General features: G+C 43.6%; 1 protein-coding gene across 2 annotated transcripts in view; it reads right to left on the reverse strand.

Annotated features, from left to right (window-relative positions):
- LOC137298935 (F-box/LRR-repeat protein 7-like) overlaps positions 1–17,827 on the reverse strand; it is a 56,937-nt gene extending 39,110 nt beyond the window's left edge. Inside the window, exon 1 of one of the 2 annotated variants that reach the window (XM_067831318.1) lies at positions 15,371–17,827. In XM_067831318.1, coding sequence (XP_067687419.1) covers positions 15,371–15,596 — 226 coding nt within the window. In that variant the 5' untranslated portion in view covers positions 15,597–17,827. Of the gene's footprint in view, positions 1–2,450; positions 2,661–15,370 lie in introns of those variants that run through there. The other variant, XM_067831319.1, reaches the window with a different exon arrangement.
- Positions 17,828–18,202: the final 375 nt, after the last annotated feature.

An 18,202-nucleotide genomic window follows, 5' to 3' on the forward strand; every position in this document is an offset into this window, starting at 1 on the left:
GCCAAGAGAGCACCAGTTCTGACCTACAAACGTATACATACTGATACATACCTTGGCATGCCAGCAGGAGCGAGGGTAAACCTTTACCTCCTATATGATAGCCTCGAAACCAGCATTGCTTAGATTTACGAGAGCTAGGTTGGTATCACGCATGATGATAAATATATGCACCTTAGAAGGGCCTGCGCTGAAAAACGTCCTAGCTGATAAGACAAGCTAAGCAGTTTAGATGGGGACAGAGTGACCACGGCAGTGTGATCATTGCACTGTGAGCATGTAGGCAGGTGAATCATCACCTGAACAAGACTTATTGTTAGGATAATAAGCCTTCAGATAGTCTGTGATTGATCTGCTGCTTGAACAAATGGTGTGAAAGCCATTAAGTTGTGTCCTGTCACTCTTGGAGTCTGCTGTAAATCACTGAAATGTGATTGTTGAGACGAGCAGAGCTTTTCAATGCTGTGGTATTTACCTTGATATGCCCACATTAAACCAGACCCTGTTGTGTGTGATGTAAGAGTCCTGTACCACAAGTTCAAGACTTTTTATTGCATGACATTAATAAAAACATCATGGATGAAGAAAGTGTCCTGATATATCATTTCAGAGCGATGTGGTTTTTTTTCCCTTCGCCAAAGACCAACTGTTAAGACTTTCACCTTTAACCTAAAACAGGTTCTGTCAGGGGATGAATATAGCCAATGTCATACAACAAATACTTCACAAGCCATCAACATCTTTTACAGAAAATACCACACTTCACACTTACATATTCACTCCAGAAACATATGTCACATATGCATACATCATGTATGCATAACCTGTTGAACTTTACATAATACGGCAGTAGAGGAATGTACGCTGTCTGGAAGATGAAGTCTGAAGTGTAAAATTAAACTTGAAGTGACAGCTGCTACTCAGTTTACAAAGGTTTATGACAGAATGCAAGTGCCATAGAATTTCAGCTGATTTTCCCGTCTAAGAGCAAGATCTTTTTCATTGTTATAAACATGACAAACACGTTTTATATTTTGAAGCTTGCAGCTATAAATATATAATTTTGCAATCAAAAACAGTTTACTGAACTTTATATCAGTTTTCCTTATTTTCCTTAACTTGGAAAAGTGTCAGATCTGCCTAACATACATATTGCTTTATACACTACTTCGTGAATTTCCCTGTGACTCATAAAGTAATAACTTGGCATTCATTTTCTAAGATCTTATGCTGAAGTAACACTTTGACAGAGAAAAAACAGATTCCAGGTTCACAATTCTTAATAACATACGCTTTGGCTGAATACCATCTACAGAGTTTATATCAACATTACATGGCTGCAATAAATCCCTGTCTCTGACATATGGACAGTTCTTTGTTTTAACTATAATGTAAAAAGCACCTTGAACAACTGTTAATATCTGCAGTTGAAACTGTGATAAGCCCAGTATTTCACTGACATGTAGTATTGTTAGAGATAATGATACTTCAACAGTAATACGGCCCTGTATTCTCCTGGCAAACATACTGCTGTCGGAATAACGATGACTGTACAGTAATTTGGCCTGATTTTATGAAGTGTAGTAGGGAATAATAATAACTAAACAGAAATATGGCCTCATATTCCCCTGATATATGTACTGTTCTTGGAAATAATTAAAATTCGACTCATAATTCCTCATTTGACACCTGGGCAGGTAAATACACTGTTTCTGTTCTTCAAGTGAAATTAATTCTAATGATGTAACTTATAGGTGTTCACTATATGTTGTAGATTATCCCTGCCCAAACATATGAGAAAGACTCTGGTTCAGTCAAGGTGCTATTTGGTTCATTATTCAGAAGCATGGAAGGCGAGATCACCTTTTGTTATTTCAGCATGATTAATCTAGATAGATGTGTTACCTATTTCATATACAAAAACAATGGCATGGTATCCATGGCCGACTGCAGTTTTTGGGATGACTGGGATGACAAAGTTACACAATCTGTACCCGTACTAATTACTTTAATGTCGTATATCGTATAAGTAACTAGTGGTTTAGACATGACTCCTACTGAGCTGTTCCATATTAACTCATTACCCGCCTGCCACTTATCACAGTATGAAGACCCAAATGGTTACTGTCGTCTTTCTTACCCAAACAATACCCAAGTTAATAGGCCACTTACAGCAATTTATCATAATTCTTTACAATTCCGATTAATACGACTAGGCGCCAGTGCTCTCCAGTTTCATATTGACGGTATTCGTGACTGAGGTATTAAAGTTAAATCGTTGCAGACAGACATGTTTCACACTGAAATCCCTACATTTCCACATAATATGTTAGAGCGTTATTCGTCTAGCTTCCCGACGGTAGCTGGTAGCCGAGCTGCGTTTGGGACGGTAATCAATACCAAGGCGTTGTGTTCGTCAGGCGACACAGGTGTCACAACAAAGGTAAACCTACCTTTCCCGAACAAGTCTTGTAACACCCCATTCCAGTCGGTTGAAGGCCGAGATCTAGGCCTAGGTGGAAACATGGTACAGTCTTCCGACTAATCGTACTGCATCAGTCCATGGGTTCATGAGAAACAGTACCATAATCCATCTTGTATTAAGTCATATCGTCTGCTTAGGACCACGCGAGATCACCGCGAGCCGAAGCGTGCGACAAGGATCACGTGACAGAATGACTGTCGCATCGACTCGCTAACTCCGGCTTGTCGTGTTGGAACAGTGAATGGATCGCTGTTACTGACGCAGCCCCATCCCACGTGAAACAATGTCGGCAATGCAGTTCTGGGCACTAATGTAAACAAAGCAGGAGCGTAATGAACAAGAAGAAATGAGACTTTTTCGACCCGTATAATGTACAATGCAGATCTATAGTGTATTTCTTGTATAGTCTTTGGGATTCTCTTTCTTATCTCATTTTTACTTTCACTTTTTTACATTTCCATTCATTTCAAAACATATCAATTCATACATGTGCACATATAATGTATATGTACTCAAAACTGGATCGTCATTTAGATGCCGTATCTGAAGCACGACACAGGACTACAGAAAAGCACACGTGGAGATGACCACACAGCATGAAAACTTGCTTGTTTCCTGTTTGAGAATGCGGTAAATTATGCTGTTTGTTAGTATCCCTATATTTCTTGTTGTAATGGTTTAGAATGTGGTTTGACTTTCTTAGTAATACCCATGTAGTGCTTAAATTTTGCGATAAGAAGAATGGCATTGAAAGGGTTATTATTCATACTATTAAATTAAAATAATATAATATGTCTTATCTGTCTGTCCGCTTAACCTTGTTAATGATAAGTATGTACATGTACATAATCATATATGTTTATTTTTGCTCCGAGGTATGTGATCATTTCAGTCCAGCTGTACGTCTGCCGTGTGGTGTCTTTATGTCATAAGTGATTTAGTTAATAACCGCGATACGATAAATTATAAGGTAGCAGATGGGGGAGAAACTGCTATCACTGTTGTCCCAAGCCACGTCAAGTGTTCAAGCATTACCTGGCACACCCGGGTTCGATCCCACGGCAGGTACAATGAGTCTGTTCCTTTATTCTCCATACCTCCAAGCAATGATATATGGATGCATAACTGTAAAATCTGCTCATCAATACTTTCTCTCTGCATTCTTCAAAATGTCCCTCCCCAATAAGAGGAAAATAAAAAGAAGATTGGGAAATAGACATTCTGTATAAGGTGACATGAAACTGAAAACACATACGCACATGCACGCGCATCAAACAACAAGAAGCGAAGAAAGCCAAGCGCGAACAAAACCAACAACCAAACTGCCTCTCGGAATAAGATCCCCTCGGTCTGTGTGCGGAATGACAGCTGCCCTGACACAGGCACAAAGGGGGGTAAAATCATTCCCCGCTATGTACGTGTTTGACTTGGTATTGATTTCCCATGGACGGACAACATTTCTGGGTCAATAAGAACCAACAACAGAGGTATGAAAACGGCATTGATTTCTTTTGATAGTGCACCGAGTCGGACCTCATTCAGACATATTTCAATAAGTCAAAAGTACGGATTATTTCCTACCTCAGCACTGGTTGTCTCCCGTTTGTATGTACAAACCGTTATGTATATCTGGAGTGAAATGTGTAGGACATATCAAGCGAATATCGATATAACATGTCATGATTTGCCTGTTGAAAAAATTGTCTATATACTACCGTGAAAACATTCCGCAGCACTGAATATCCCCAGCAGAATTTCTGCACAATGCTGACAATTGTACATAACAGTAAATTCGATCCAGTAAAAACTTTAACTGGCGTTGGGACATCCTCCACAATGTAATCAATGACAGACTGCATCACGGAATGCTGTACTGTAGAAAGAGATATTGTCTCCCAGATGTAGTGTTGCAGAAAGGGAATATTGTCTCACTCAGACGGTGTTGTAGAGAGGGAATATTGTCTCATAGATGCAGTGTTGCAGAAAGTCAATATTGTCTCACAGATGCAGTGATGTGTCACAAATGAATCGTACAACTTTATGGATCACAATTTATTATTTATTACATAGTTCCATGTTCCGATGTGGGATCTTACATCGTTATCAATCTAAAAGTGAATACAATTGATGATAGTACTATTTTTGATGTTGAACATACATAGTACTATCATCATACAATCAGACGATGAGAGGTATAGATACATAGTTAGTTTTGACAAACATCAGACTGACATTAACAAAAACGTGATCGAGTAACAACTGGTACATAATTGGAAGAGGTCAGTGGGAAACGAGGAAGAACAAATAAGATTGACGATGTCTTAACCTCCTTGTTTATTGGCTTCATCACAAGAAAAGGAATACTGCCTTCCCGACAGAGTGTTGTATATATATAATATTATATGTGTGTGTGTGTGTGTGTCTATACATGTATACACACACACACACACACACACACATATATAATATTACATATATACAACACTCTGGCAATATTCCCTTTTTTGTGATGAAGCCAATAAACAAGGATATATATATATATATATATATATATATATATATGTATGTGTGTGTGTGTGTGTGTGTGTGTGTGTGTGTGTGTGTGTGTGTGTGTGTGTGTGTGTGTGTGTGTGTGTTGTAGAATATGATTTCTGATTACATGAAGAAATACAGGAAAATCTCAAATGACAAACTACCTAAATACAGCAGTCACATTGGGTTTGATATCACAGTAGATAATGTGCAATGTTCATTCCTTTTAAACATGTTTGCAAACTGTCTAAGCGCGACGGAGCTGCTTGGAAGATAGAAGACATTTGTCCGCTTATGTGGACGGCCAAGGTAAGACAAGAACGACAACCGAGTGTATCACAGCGAACAGGACGTCGCCTAAGGCCGCCCGAGGGTACACAGAAGCATCCTATGGAGATAAGGAGTAACTACAACCTACCATCACACCGAAGGTGTGAAGAACGAATGTGGGACAGAGAGCCGGGGGCTCATATTGTTGTAACATCAGACTGAAAGGGTTACATCAAAGCCGACGTGTTACCGGAACATAGTCGGGAAACATGACAATATTATCCCCAATGCAAATATATTTTTAAATACAAATACAGAGTAGTTAGGAAATGCTTTGATCTAAATTAGGTTAATTAGAACTACTTTTGTTTGTCATTCCTTTTTATTTAAACGAAATGTTGTGATAGGGCCTTAGACAGATTCCTCAGACGTTGTTGTATGCGCACCTGTATGGTTTTCTGCTGGCGTACCTGTTCCAGAGGCATACATGCAGTATAAGGTCGTTGCTGTCGCACCTGTTTCATTACGATGCATGAAGATTCACAGCTGGCTGGAGGCGCACCTGTTTATTCGGGACGCTTCTATCTTTGGGTTTATGTTACAAAATTGACTGACAGTGTAATGGGTGACAATTGGCGTGATGCCAAGACAGCTTCGTATGTTACCTTTCTCCTGAATTCAAAACACCAGGAGTTCATGTTTTGAGATCTCATGTCTACACGCTCACGCCGATTACTAAGCATACATCGACTGGGTAACACCAAACAGTCGCTCTGCGTGTATGTCATGTACAAGATAACGCCTTTCAGCTGTTGCCAAGTTACAATGATTGAAGCAGTCGTAAAATACATTGACAGCTGCATCTTTGCAGCAACGCGAACTGTCAGGGAAGCAACATGCTGCAGTGTGAAGATTGAATCACATCCATATTAATATACAGTAATATTTAATCAGGGTTTCCACGAATGATTACGTGCAGAGAGACAACAAATTTCGATATGATGTCTGGTCACATTATATGCCACCAGATTGAAGTGAACATACTCTACCCCATGAAACACTTCTGAAACACGATGGACACACTTGACGTATTTGAGAACTTCATATCAGATAAACTACTCAATAAACCTACCAGATTTTTAAAACAAACCCACCAGAGACTGCGAAGTCCCTTATCGTCGCCTTCAAGGACAACCCCGTGTGACTGACAGAATGGCACATGCAGATAAACCACAGCATTTCGGACATTGCACCTCTCTATGGAGTTATATCAGTATCTCATCGGTTGCGAGTGAATACCTTTGAACCCATTTTAACGCCATATGAGACATCTTAGATATACCACACCAGGAAGTCTCCTTACAAGACGATAAACAGAACATACAGTAGACATGAGATACGGAAAAGCAACACCCAATGTACAATGCGCAGTAACATACACTGTGTTACATACCGTGAACAACATGACCGTCCATGACTATAGCATCTTACCATATGTACATGTAGCAAGATGCCCCATCTTACCCCGTGGACTATAGTGCAGCCCCATACAGTAAGGTACTCGACTATAGTACAGCCCCACACAGTCAAATACTCGACTATAGTGTAGCCCCACACAGTCAGGTACTCGACTATAGTGCAGCCCCATACAGTCAGGTACTCGACTATAGTGCAGCCCCATACAGTCAGGTACTCGACTATAGTGCAACCCCATACCGTCAGGTACTCGACTATAGTGCAGCCCCATACAGTCAAATACCCGACTATAGTGCAACCCCAAACAGTCAGGTACTAGACTATAGTGTAGCCCCATACAGTCAGGTACTCGACTATAGTGTAGCCCCATACAGTCAAATACTCGACTGTAGTGTAGCCCCATACAGTAAGGTACTCGACTATAGTGCAGCCCCACACAGTCAGGTACTAGACTATAGTGCAGCCCCACACAGTCAGGTACTAGACTATAGGGTACCCCACACAGTCAGGTACTCGACTATAGTGCAGCCCCATACAGTCAAATACTCGACTATAGTGCAGCCCCATACAGTCAAATACTCGACTATAGTGCAGCCCCATACAGTCAGGTACTAGACTATAGTGTAGCCCCATACAGTCAGGTACTCGACTATAGTGTAGCCCCATACAGTCAGATACTAGACTATAGTGTAGCCCATACAGTCAGGTACTGGACTATAGTGTAGCCCCATACAGTCAGGTACTCGACTATAGTGTAGCCCCATACAGTCAAATACTCGACTGTAGTGTAGCCCCATACAGTAAGGTACTCGACTATAGTGCAGCCCCACACAGTCAGGTACTAGACTATAGTGCAGCCCCACACAGTCAGGTACTAGACTATAGGGTAGCCCCATACAGTCAGATACTAGACTATAGGGTAGCCCCACACAGTCAGGTACTCGACTATAGTGCAGCCCCATACAGTCAAATACTCGACTATAGTGCAGCCCCATACAGTCAGGTACTCGACTATAGTGTAGCCCCATACAGTCTGGTACTCGACTATAGTGCAGCCCCACACAGTCGGGTACTCGAGTATAGTGTAGCCCCATACAGTCAGGTACTCGACTATAGTGCAGTTCCATACAGTCAAATACTCGACTATAGTGTAGCCACATACAGTCAGGTATTCGAGTATAGTGTAGCCCCATACAGTCAGGTACTCGACTATAGTGCAGTTCCATACAGTCAGGTACTCGACTATAGTGTAGCCCCATACAGTCAGGTACTAGACTGTAGTGTAGCCCCATACAGGTAGATACTTGACTATAGTGTAGCCCCACACAGTCAGGTACCAGACTACAGTGTAGCCCCATACAGTCAGGTACTAGACTATAGTGCAGCCCCACACAGTCAGGTACTAGACTATAGTGCAGCCCCACACAGTCAGGTACTCGAGTATAGTGTAGCCCCATACAGTCAGGTACTCGACTATAGTGCAGATCCATACAGTCAGATACTCGACTATAGTGTAGCCCCATACAGTCAGGTATTCGAGTATAGTGTAGCCCCATACAGTCAGGTACTCGACTATAGTGCAGCCCCATACAGTCAAATACTCGACTATAGTGTAGCACCATACAGTCAGGTACTAGACTATAGGGTAGCCCCATACAGTCAGATACTAGACTATAGGGTAGCCCCACACAGTCAGGTACTCGACTATAGTGCAGCCCCATACAGTCAAATACTCGACTATAGTGCAGCCCCATACAGTCAAATACTCGACTATAGTGCAGCCCCATACAGTCAGGTACTAGACTATAGTGTAGCCCCATACAGTCAGGTACTCGACTATAGTGTAGCCCCATACAGTCAGATACTAGACTATAGTGTAGCCCATACAGTCAGGTACTGGACTATAGTGTAGCCCCATACAGTCAGGTACTCGACTATAGTGTAGCCCCATACAGTCAAATACTCGACTGTAGTGTAGCCCCATACAGTAAGGTACTCGACTATAGTGCAGCCCCACACAGTCAGGTACTAGACTATAGTGCAGCCCCACACAGTCAGGTACTAGACTATAGGGTAGCCCCATACAGTCAGATACTAGACTATAGGGTAGCCCCACACAGTCAGGTACTCGACTATAGTGCAGCCCCATACAGTCAAATACTCGACTATAGTGCAGCCCCATACAGTCAAATACTCGACTATAGTGTAGCCCCATACAGTCTGGTACTCGACTATAGTGCAGCCCCACACAGTCGGGTACTCGAGTATAGTGTAGCCCCATACAGTCAGGTACTAGACTATAGTGCAGTTCCATACAGTCAAATACTCGACTATAGTGTAGCCACATACAGTCAGGTATTCGAGTATAGTGTAGCCCCATACAGTCAGGTACTCGACTATAGTGCAGTTCCATACAGTCAGATACTCGACTATAGTGTAGCCCCATACAGTCAGGTACTAGACTGTAGTGTAGCCCCATACAGGTAGATACTTGACTATAGTGTAGCCCCACACAGTCAGGTACCAGACTATAGTGTAGCCCCACACAGTCAGGTACTGGACTATAGTGCAGCCCCACACAGTAAGGTACTAGACTATAGTGCAGCCCCACACAGTCAGGTACTAGACTATAGTGTAGCCCCATGCAGTCAGATACTCGACTATAGTGCAGCCCCATACAGCCAGGTACTCGACTATAGGGTAGCCCATACACTCAGGTACTAGACTATAGTGTAGCCCCATACAGTCAGGTACTCGACTATAGAGTAGCCCTGTACAGTCAGGTACTAAACTATAGTGCAGCCCCATACAGCCAGGTACTCGACTATAGGGTAGCCCATACACTCAGGTACTAGACTATAGTGTAGCCCTGTACAGTCAGGTACTAGACTATAGTGCAGCCCCATACAGTCAGATACTCGACTATAGTGTAGCCCCGTACAGGCAGACACTCGACTACAGGGTATCCCTGTACAGTCAGGTACTATACCATAGTGTAGCCCCATACAGGCAGATACTAGACTATAGCCCCACACAGTCAGGTACTGGACTATAGTGCAGCCCCATACAGTCAGATACTCGACTATAGTGTAGCCCCATACAGGCAGATACTCGACTACAGGGTATCCCTGTACAGTCAGGTACTATACTATAGTGCAGCCCCAAACAGGCAGATACTAGACTATAGTGTAGCCCTACACAGTCAGGTACTAGACTATAGTGTTGCCCTACACAGTCAGGTACTCGACTATAGTGCAGTTCCATACAGTCAGATACTCGACTATAGTGTAGCCCCATACAGTCAGGTACTAGACTGTAGTGTAGCCCCATACAGGTAGATACTTGACTATAGTGTAGCCCCACACAGTCAGGTACCAGACTATAGTGTAGCCCCATACAGTCAGGTACTAGACTATAGTGCAGCCCCACACAGTCAGGTACTAGACTATAGTGCAGCCCCACACAGTCAGGTACTCGAGTATAGTGTAGCCCCATGCAGTCAGATACTCGACTATAGTGCAGCCCCATACAGCCAGGTACTCGACTATAGGGTAGCCCATACACTCAGGTACTAGACTATAGTGTAGCCCCATACAGTCAGGTACTCGACTATAGAGTAGCCCTGTACAGTCAGGTACTAAACTATAGTGCAGCCCCATACAGCCAGGTACTCGACTATAGGGTAGCCCATACACTCAGGTACTAGACTATAGTGTAGCCCTGTACAGTCAGGTACTAGACTATAGTGCAGCCCCATACAGTCAGATACTCGACTATAGTGTAGCCCCGTACAAGCAGACACTCGACTACAGGGTATCCCTGTACAGTCAGGTACTATACTATAGTGCAGCCCCATACAGGCAGATACTAGACTATAGTGTAGCCCTACACAGTCAGGTACTAGACTATAGTGTTGCCCTACACAGTTAGGTATTTACTATAGTGTTGTCCTACACAGTTAGGTATTTATTATAGTGTTGCCCCACACAGTTAGGTATTTACTATAGTGTTGCCCCACACAGTTAGGTATTTACTATAGTGTTGCCCCACACAGTTAGGTATTTACTATAGTGTTGCCCTACACAGTTAGGTATTTACTATAGTGTTGCCCTACACAGTTAGGTATTTATTATAGTGTTGCCCCACACAGTTAGGTATTTACTATAGTGTTGCCCCACACAGTTAGGTATTTACTATAGTGTTGCCCTACAGTTAGGTATTTACTATAGTGTTGCCCTACACAGTTAGGTATTTACTATAGTGTTGCCCTACACAGTTAGGTATTTACTATAGTGTTGTCCTGCACAGTTAGGTATTTACTATAGTGTTGCCCCACACAGTTAGGTATTTACTATAGTGTTGTCCCACACAGTTAGGTATTTACTATAGTGTTGACCCACACAGTTAGGTATTTACTATAGTGTTGTCCTACACAGTTAGGTATTTACTATAGTGTTGCCCTACACAGTTAGGTATTTACTATAGTGTTGTCCTACACAGTTAGGTATTTACTATAGTGTTGCCCCACACAGTTAGGTATTTACTATAGTGTTGCCCCACACAGTTAGGTATTTACTATAGTGTTGTCCTACACAGTTAGGTATTTACTATAGTGTTGAGCCTCACAGTTAGGTATTTACTATAGTGTTGCCCTACACAGTTAGGTATTTACTATAGTGTTGCCCTACACAGTTAGGTATTTACTATAGTGTTGTCCTACACAGTTAGGTATTTACTATAGTGTTGCCCCACACAGTTAGGTATTTACTATAGTGTTGCCCTACACAGTTAGGTATTTACTATAGTGTTGCCCCACACAGTTAGGTATTTACTATAGTGTTGTCCTACACAGTTAGGTATTTACTATAGTGTTGCCCCACACAGTTAGGTATTTACTATAGTGTTGTCCTACACAGTTAGGTATTTACTATAGTGTTGCCCCACACAGTTAGGTATTTACTATAGTGTTGCCCCACACAGTTAGGTATTTACTATAGTGTTGCCCTACACAGTTAGGTATTTACTATAGTGTTGCCCCACACAGTTAGGTTTTTACTATAGTGTTGCCCTACACAGTTGTGTATTTACTATAGTGTTGCCCCACACAGTTAGGTATTTACTATAGTGTTGTCCTACACAGTTAGGTATTTACTATAGTGTTGCCCCACACAGTTAGGCATTTACTATAGTGTTGCCCTACACAGTTAGGTATTTACTATAGTGTTGCCCTACACAGTTAGGTATTTACTATAGTGTTGACCCACACAGTTAGGTATTTACTATAGTGTTGCCCTACACAGTTAGGTATTTACTATAGTGTTGCCCCACACAGTTAGGTATTTACTATAGTGTTGCCCTACACAGTTAGGTATTTACTATAGTGTTGCCCTTCACAGTTAGGTATTTACTATAGTGTTGCCCCACACAGTTAGGTATTTACTATAGTGTTGTCCTACACAGTTAGGTATTTACTATAGTGTTGCCCCACACAGTTAGGTATTTACTATAGTGTTGCCCCACACAGTTAGGTATTTACTATAGTGTTCCCCACACAGTTAGGTATTTACTATAGTGTTGTCCTACACAGTTAGGTATTTACTATAGTGTTGCCCTACACAGTTAGGTATTTACTATAGTGTTGCCCTTCACAGTTAGGTATTTACTGTAGTGTTGCCCCACACAGTTAGGTATTTACTATAGTGTTGTCCTACACAGTTAGGTATTTACTATAGTGTTGTCCTACACAGTTAGGTATTTACTATAGTGTTGCCCCACACAGTTAGGTATTTACTATAGTGTTGCCCCACACAGTTAGGTATTTACTATAGTAGAGGCCCATAGTCAGGTACTATGCTAGACTGTAGCCCAATACAGTCAGGCACTATGCCAACTTCAGAGTCTGCATACGTACACTCCAACATTGCACATGCAGCACAATCACAGTCGTTTGACGCGATATAACGTGCCCTTGAAACAAACTCTTCTCCGGGTGGTGGCATATCGTAGGTGAGTGCGATGCCATAGGGCATTTAAGATCACAGAATCCTGCAGTGTATGGTTTCTCAACAACATATCATCATCACCATTATCACCATTATCATCATCACCATTATCATCATCATCATCATCATCATCATCATCATCCACAACAATAACATCCATTCGATAGCGTTTTCCATAACCATATACCATGCTCAAATCAGTATACACCCTCTATTTTCTCTACTCCCTGAGGAGTAGCCAACCATTCCAGGGCGCAAGTAAGACGTGAGGTGGTTAACAGTCTTCTCAGACTACCGGGTATCCATTCACATCTGAGAGAACAGTGGCCTATTTCGAACAGTCACATAACATACACGTGCGTCAAGTGCCTTAGTCTGGGGCAGGACCCCTGGAACTACCACGAATTGAGCTGCCAAAAGCTGTCCTCTATCCATCTACCCCAGCATATCATAAATGGTGCAATAAGAGTGACATAATGATACACTGTCTGTACATTGTAGCGTTGCATAGCGACCCGTAGCCTCACATACAACCCCACAACCTAAGTGGTGTCAGCCAGTACACGCATAACTGAAAATATCAACACACCCAAAACAACGCTTATTCCTGCCTATCTGGATGATGCAGACTTATCAGGGGGTAATCCTATATAAATACAGTAACAATACAAAGACCTTGATCCCTTGAATGTCTTCTCATATTTTGATGATGACGTGCGGACTCCCACTGCCTGGTGGGGAGATACTTATGGCGCCCCGTCACCCATGACACCATTCATAATGTAGCATGGATTGTGATGTTGCGACTTGGCTGACACGGGTAGCACCGAGAGCGTGAGAATCACGTTTCTGGTGATGTAAATAAACACCAAGTGAAAGAGGAAAGCGGAAGCCAGAGTTTCTGTTGCTGATATTGTAACAAAATCCAACAATAGTCGCTTGCTTCCCCCTCCATCGCGAATGGTCGTTACCAGGGAAAACTTTACCCTATATAACGACCAGGGTCGTACACGCCTTAAACTGCCTTTTCTTCATATCAGGAGGACACTAACCTCTTTATAACGACAAGGATATCCATATGATCGATGATGGGATTCCCTTCTCTATAACGGCAAAGATCTCCACAGAAGTACACTGACCTCTCTATAACGACAAAAGATTGAGTATAGATTTACCCCACTTTTTAACGATGTTCCAGCAATGTCCCGGCTGATGACATCCGAAATGGGCTTCACACCTTGCATCCATGTGGGAAATCGAACCCGGACCTTGGGCGTGACGAACAAATCACTAGGCTACCCCCACCGCCCCCAATATCATGACAAAGACGTTCACAGGATAACATTTACCCCTCTATAATGACAAGGATCGATCCCATATGATGACACTGACCTCTTCATAACGACAAGGATTTCATATGATGACATTGACCTCTTTATAACGACAAAAATGGCCCCAGAACGACATCGACCTATCTGTGACGACAAGGATGCTCGTGGTGTGACAACGGTCTCTCCATGACAACAAAGGTGCCATTGAGTGACACTAACCTCTCTATAACGACGAGGATCTACAAATGGTAACACTGACCTCTGCATAATGACAAAGGTGTCCACAGAGTGATACTGACCTCTATACAACGACATGGATCTCTGTTGGGACCGGTGTCTCTATAAACAAAACACTTTCCTCTAAAATCTGGCCAGCTGTATCCTGGATAAAATTGACTTAATTGGATACTTGAGGTCAAGCACCTTAATATTTGCAGAAACATGACATATTTCCATACACAGTAATAATGTGATCAACGGCCGTCGTTAAAGGTAAAGCAAAGGATGGCGATATGACAGCTAAATATTGAACCAGCCAGGAATCTCCCAAAAGCTAAACACAGTGTTGGGTGATATAAAAGGTTGTGTTTAAACATGGAAAGTTCACACGTACTGGGCAGATGCGATCAAAGAAAAGACACCAAATGCTATAATGACCTTCCATGGGTGGTCACACAGAATATTCATACACAGATGTGACAGGACCTTTCTTCAACCCCGCGCTTATCCTTCTCCAACCTGACCTAGCACCAAGCTGGGAATTACAGAATGTTGGGCGACCGACTAGGGGAAGTGAGAGGACATCTTGGAAGGACGCTAAGGGTCCAAATGAGGACTTGGAAGCACCTCACTGAAGGATGCAAAGGGTCCAAATAGGAACTTGGGAGGGACTCACTGAAGGATGCCAAGGGTCAAACGGGGGACATGGGAGAACCTCACTGAGGGACGCAAAGGGTCTGGACGATGTCGTGCAACCGACCAGGCAACATAGCAGGACCTCACTGAAGGACATCAAAGGTCTGATTATGAGAAGTGGAAAGACCTCACTGAAGGATGTCAAGGGTCCAACCAGCGATGTGGGAGGACCTCTGTGAAGGATGTCGATCTCTAGATCCTCGCTAGATATTCATGAGGGGTGAAAAGCAATGGCAGGATGTCACAGCATACGCGTTGAAATACTACACTGTGAATGAAACCTAGTTGTAAGGCTGTAACATATAAGACGAGTTTGATACAGTAGAGACACCCAGTGCCATAACTCAACTCTGTTAACTTACCCGATAACGCCCAAGACTTGATCGATGCGTACGTGTTGTCGGTCTCTCCCCCAGATTCGTCGTCACTGTTGGCGGCGATGGAGACGTAGGACGTCGTGTCGCTCCGGGCCACACCCCCTCGATACCTCACTGCCACTTCGGGGTTTGTGATAAATGTGGGCCGATCAGCTTTAGCTTGCTGGTTGCCGTGTCGGCCGTGGAGGAGATTCTTCCACAAGCCCATCATACAGTTAACGGAAAGGAATTAACGTCACGGAATAGAGATTAGACACAGTTCACATACAGATGGATCATATTCGTGCATTCGTGCATGTTCGTGGACGTCAACGGTACCGCGCTGGATGTTAACAACGTCGTCCCGAATCACATGTACATTCCTGTAACATCAGACTCTGAAGATTTGCTGTCTTGCCAAGCTGCCGGGAGCTATGATGTTGTTAACGTTCCAGTAGTAACTGCACTGTTTAACACGCGCCTGTGGTCGATACATCGATCGTTACAAAGAGATAGAAATCACTGAGACGTAGCCACGGCATGTCATTGTAAGCAAACAGTCTTTGTTGTGATATATTATTGTAGTAGGAATCCCACCCAACCAGGCGTGGCGGTCACACACTACTGGCAGTAACACCTGGGCAATTACACCTACCTGTCGGTCACGTGAGACGATGCTGCCTCGTGCACTAATACACTGCACTAATTACTGGAGAGGTCACAGCGACATACTGTCAACATGGCAGTCGATTACTGAGATCGTCTTGCAGGAACGGTTCCAACTCTGACGGCAACCGGAATGGATCTGTGTAGATTATAACTGCTAGTTTTACCGATATTTAGAACGGTTATCACCCCTTCTTGTACCAGTACTGGCTCCCTTCAGTCCACTATTAGCTTATTTCTCTATCGTACCGTAGGAGCTGTTTTCCCTCTCGATTTTCCTATCCCTGCCGGTACCATGAACAAACTACTTTCCTATCGGTACGACGTATGAAGTGCTTTCCTGCTAGTATGATCTTCTTTCACTATAGGCACATACCGCTTTTAGGGCTCGGTACTGGTTCCATTCACACCTGGTTCTTATTCTTCTTTATAGCAATGCTAACTCTTGTAGTCAGCTTATGTCTCCCTTATATGACTTTACCTCCGCAGCACAGTGAGCCTTGCCTCCGGGTGATACTCGCTAACTTTGCCCGCAAATGTATCACTTGAACCTGTGTTTCTTGTCCTCCCTTATGTGATATAGTTTAGAGCTATAATCCGAGTAATGGCTCGCAGATTTGTAGTAACCGTCACATGTCACAGGGAATAACCCTGGCATCAGCACCTTGGGGTCACACGGCTGCCATGCAGACTCACGATATGCTTCGGGTGTGCCACAGTGGTGCGTGGTCACCGACACCGGAAAATGTCCCCGGGAGACCTCACGGCAACTTGTCGGCAAGGTGGGTCTTTGTCACCGGCAAATCTTACAGATTACGTCCAGGTGGCTTATTGTGACATGCAAATCTTACAGAAGTCCTACATCCAGGTGCTTCTCTGTCCCAGCTCCACACCGCACGAATATATTCTGTTCACTGTGTACGCGGAGACAATATACAGCTAGATAGAATGAGACACGCCTGATCTGCTGCACGCCGTGCGAATGAAGGTAAAGCTGTTGTATGCACATCGATCCAAATTCCTTTGAATAATTAAATGAAACGTTTGCACCATTCCAAGGCCTGTCTCTGATTGGAAATGTTGATTGGGTCAATGAGAGTGATGCTACAAGCTAGAGAGCCAGAGCTACTTGGGTTCCCACGTCTGTCCCCTGCCTTGCCACACAGCAGTACTGCCCATCTCCCGGGCTGAGTGACCCCTATCCTGACCCACGATCTCACGGGGCTACAGAGGAGGGCCTACAGAAGATGTGACACAGTAACACAACATAGCCCCAGGCAGGTAGAAGAACAACTCGGCCAGGTTGTTTTCGGTGGCAATACTCATCCTAATAACAATAATCCTGTCGCGGCGAAGCTGTGTCAATACTTCGCCATGTCATCCAATTAGGTGGTGACGGTGTAGATCAGTGGAACAAGTCCCCCTCCTCCTCCTCAGCGTGTGTCGAGTTTGTTTAATAACACACGTGTATAATGAAATGTAAACTTGACGTGGTCGTGATATGGAGACACAGCTTCCCGGTAGTGATAACCTTGTGTATACATACGTATGTTGTATAGTGTGCTCTACATGCCTAGTGATCCTGGTATACTCGATGCGGTAGGTGCAGGCCAACAGCCGATGGTGAACCAGTGGAAGTGTGATGGTGTGGAGAGACAGGCGGTATACCCACGGACACCCGCCTTTGTACTGCCGAAATCCAAAACAAACGCAGCGAGACCGACCTTTTCATGGGTCACCTCGCAGAGAGACGGCGAGCACGGGGTAGGACGCAGTACTGGTCCAAGGGCTCGTTAAACAGTTAATAGACTGGTCTGATTTGACGAGTCCCTTCCCTATAGTCCCGCCTGCACACCCAGCGTCTTATACTGATACCCCTCGTTATAACACTGCTGCACATTCTTTAGCGTGACCCAGGTATTCTTTCCTGCAATATCCATCAAACCTTTGCGTAGGTGTCGGTGACCGCTTTGTTTCTGCGTACCTATCCAGGGTTACTGAGTATCTCAGTCAGTAACTAGGTCTATAAGTATCCAGGGTTACTGTGTCTCTGTGTGAGTATCGAGGGCTACTGTGTCTCTGTGTAAGTATCGAGGGCTACTGTGTCTCTGTGTAAGTATCGAGGGCTACTGTGTCTGTGTGAGTATCGACGGGCTACTGTCTCCGTGTGAG

The sequence above is a fragment of the Haliotis asinina genome, chromosome 10 (genome assembly GCF_037392515.1).
Source record: "Haliotis asinina isolate JCU_RB_2024 chromosome 10, JCU_Hal_asi_v2, whole genome shotgun sequence".
Lineage (NCBI taxonomy): Eukaryota > Metazoa > Mollusca > Gastropoda > Lepetellida > Haliotidae > Haliotis > Haliotis asinina.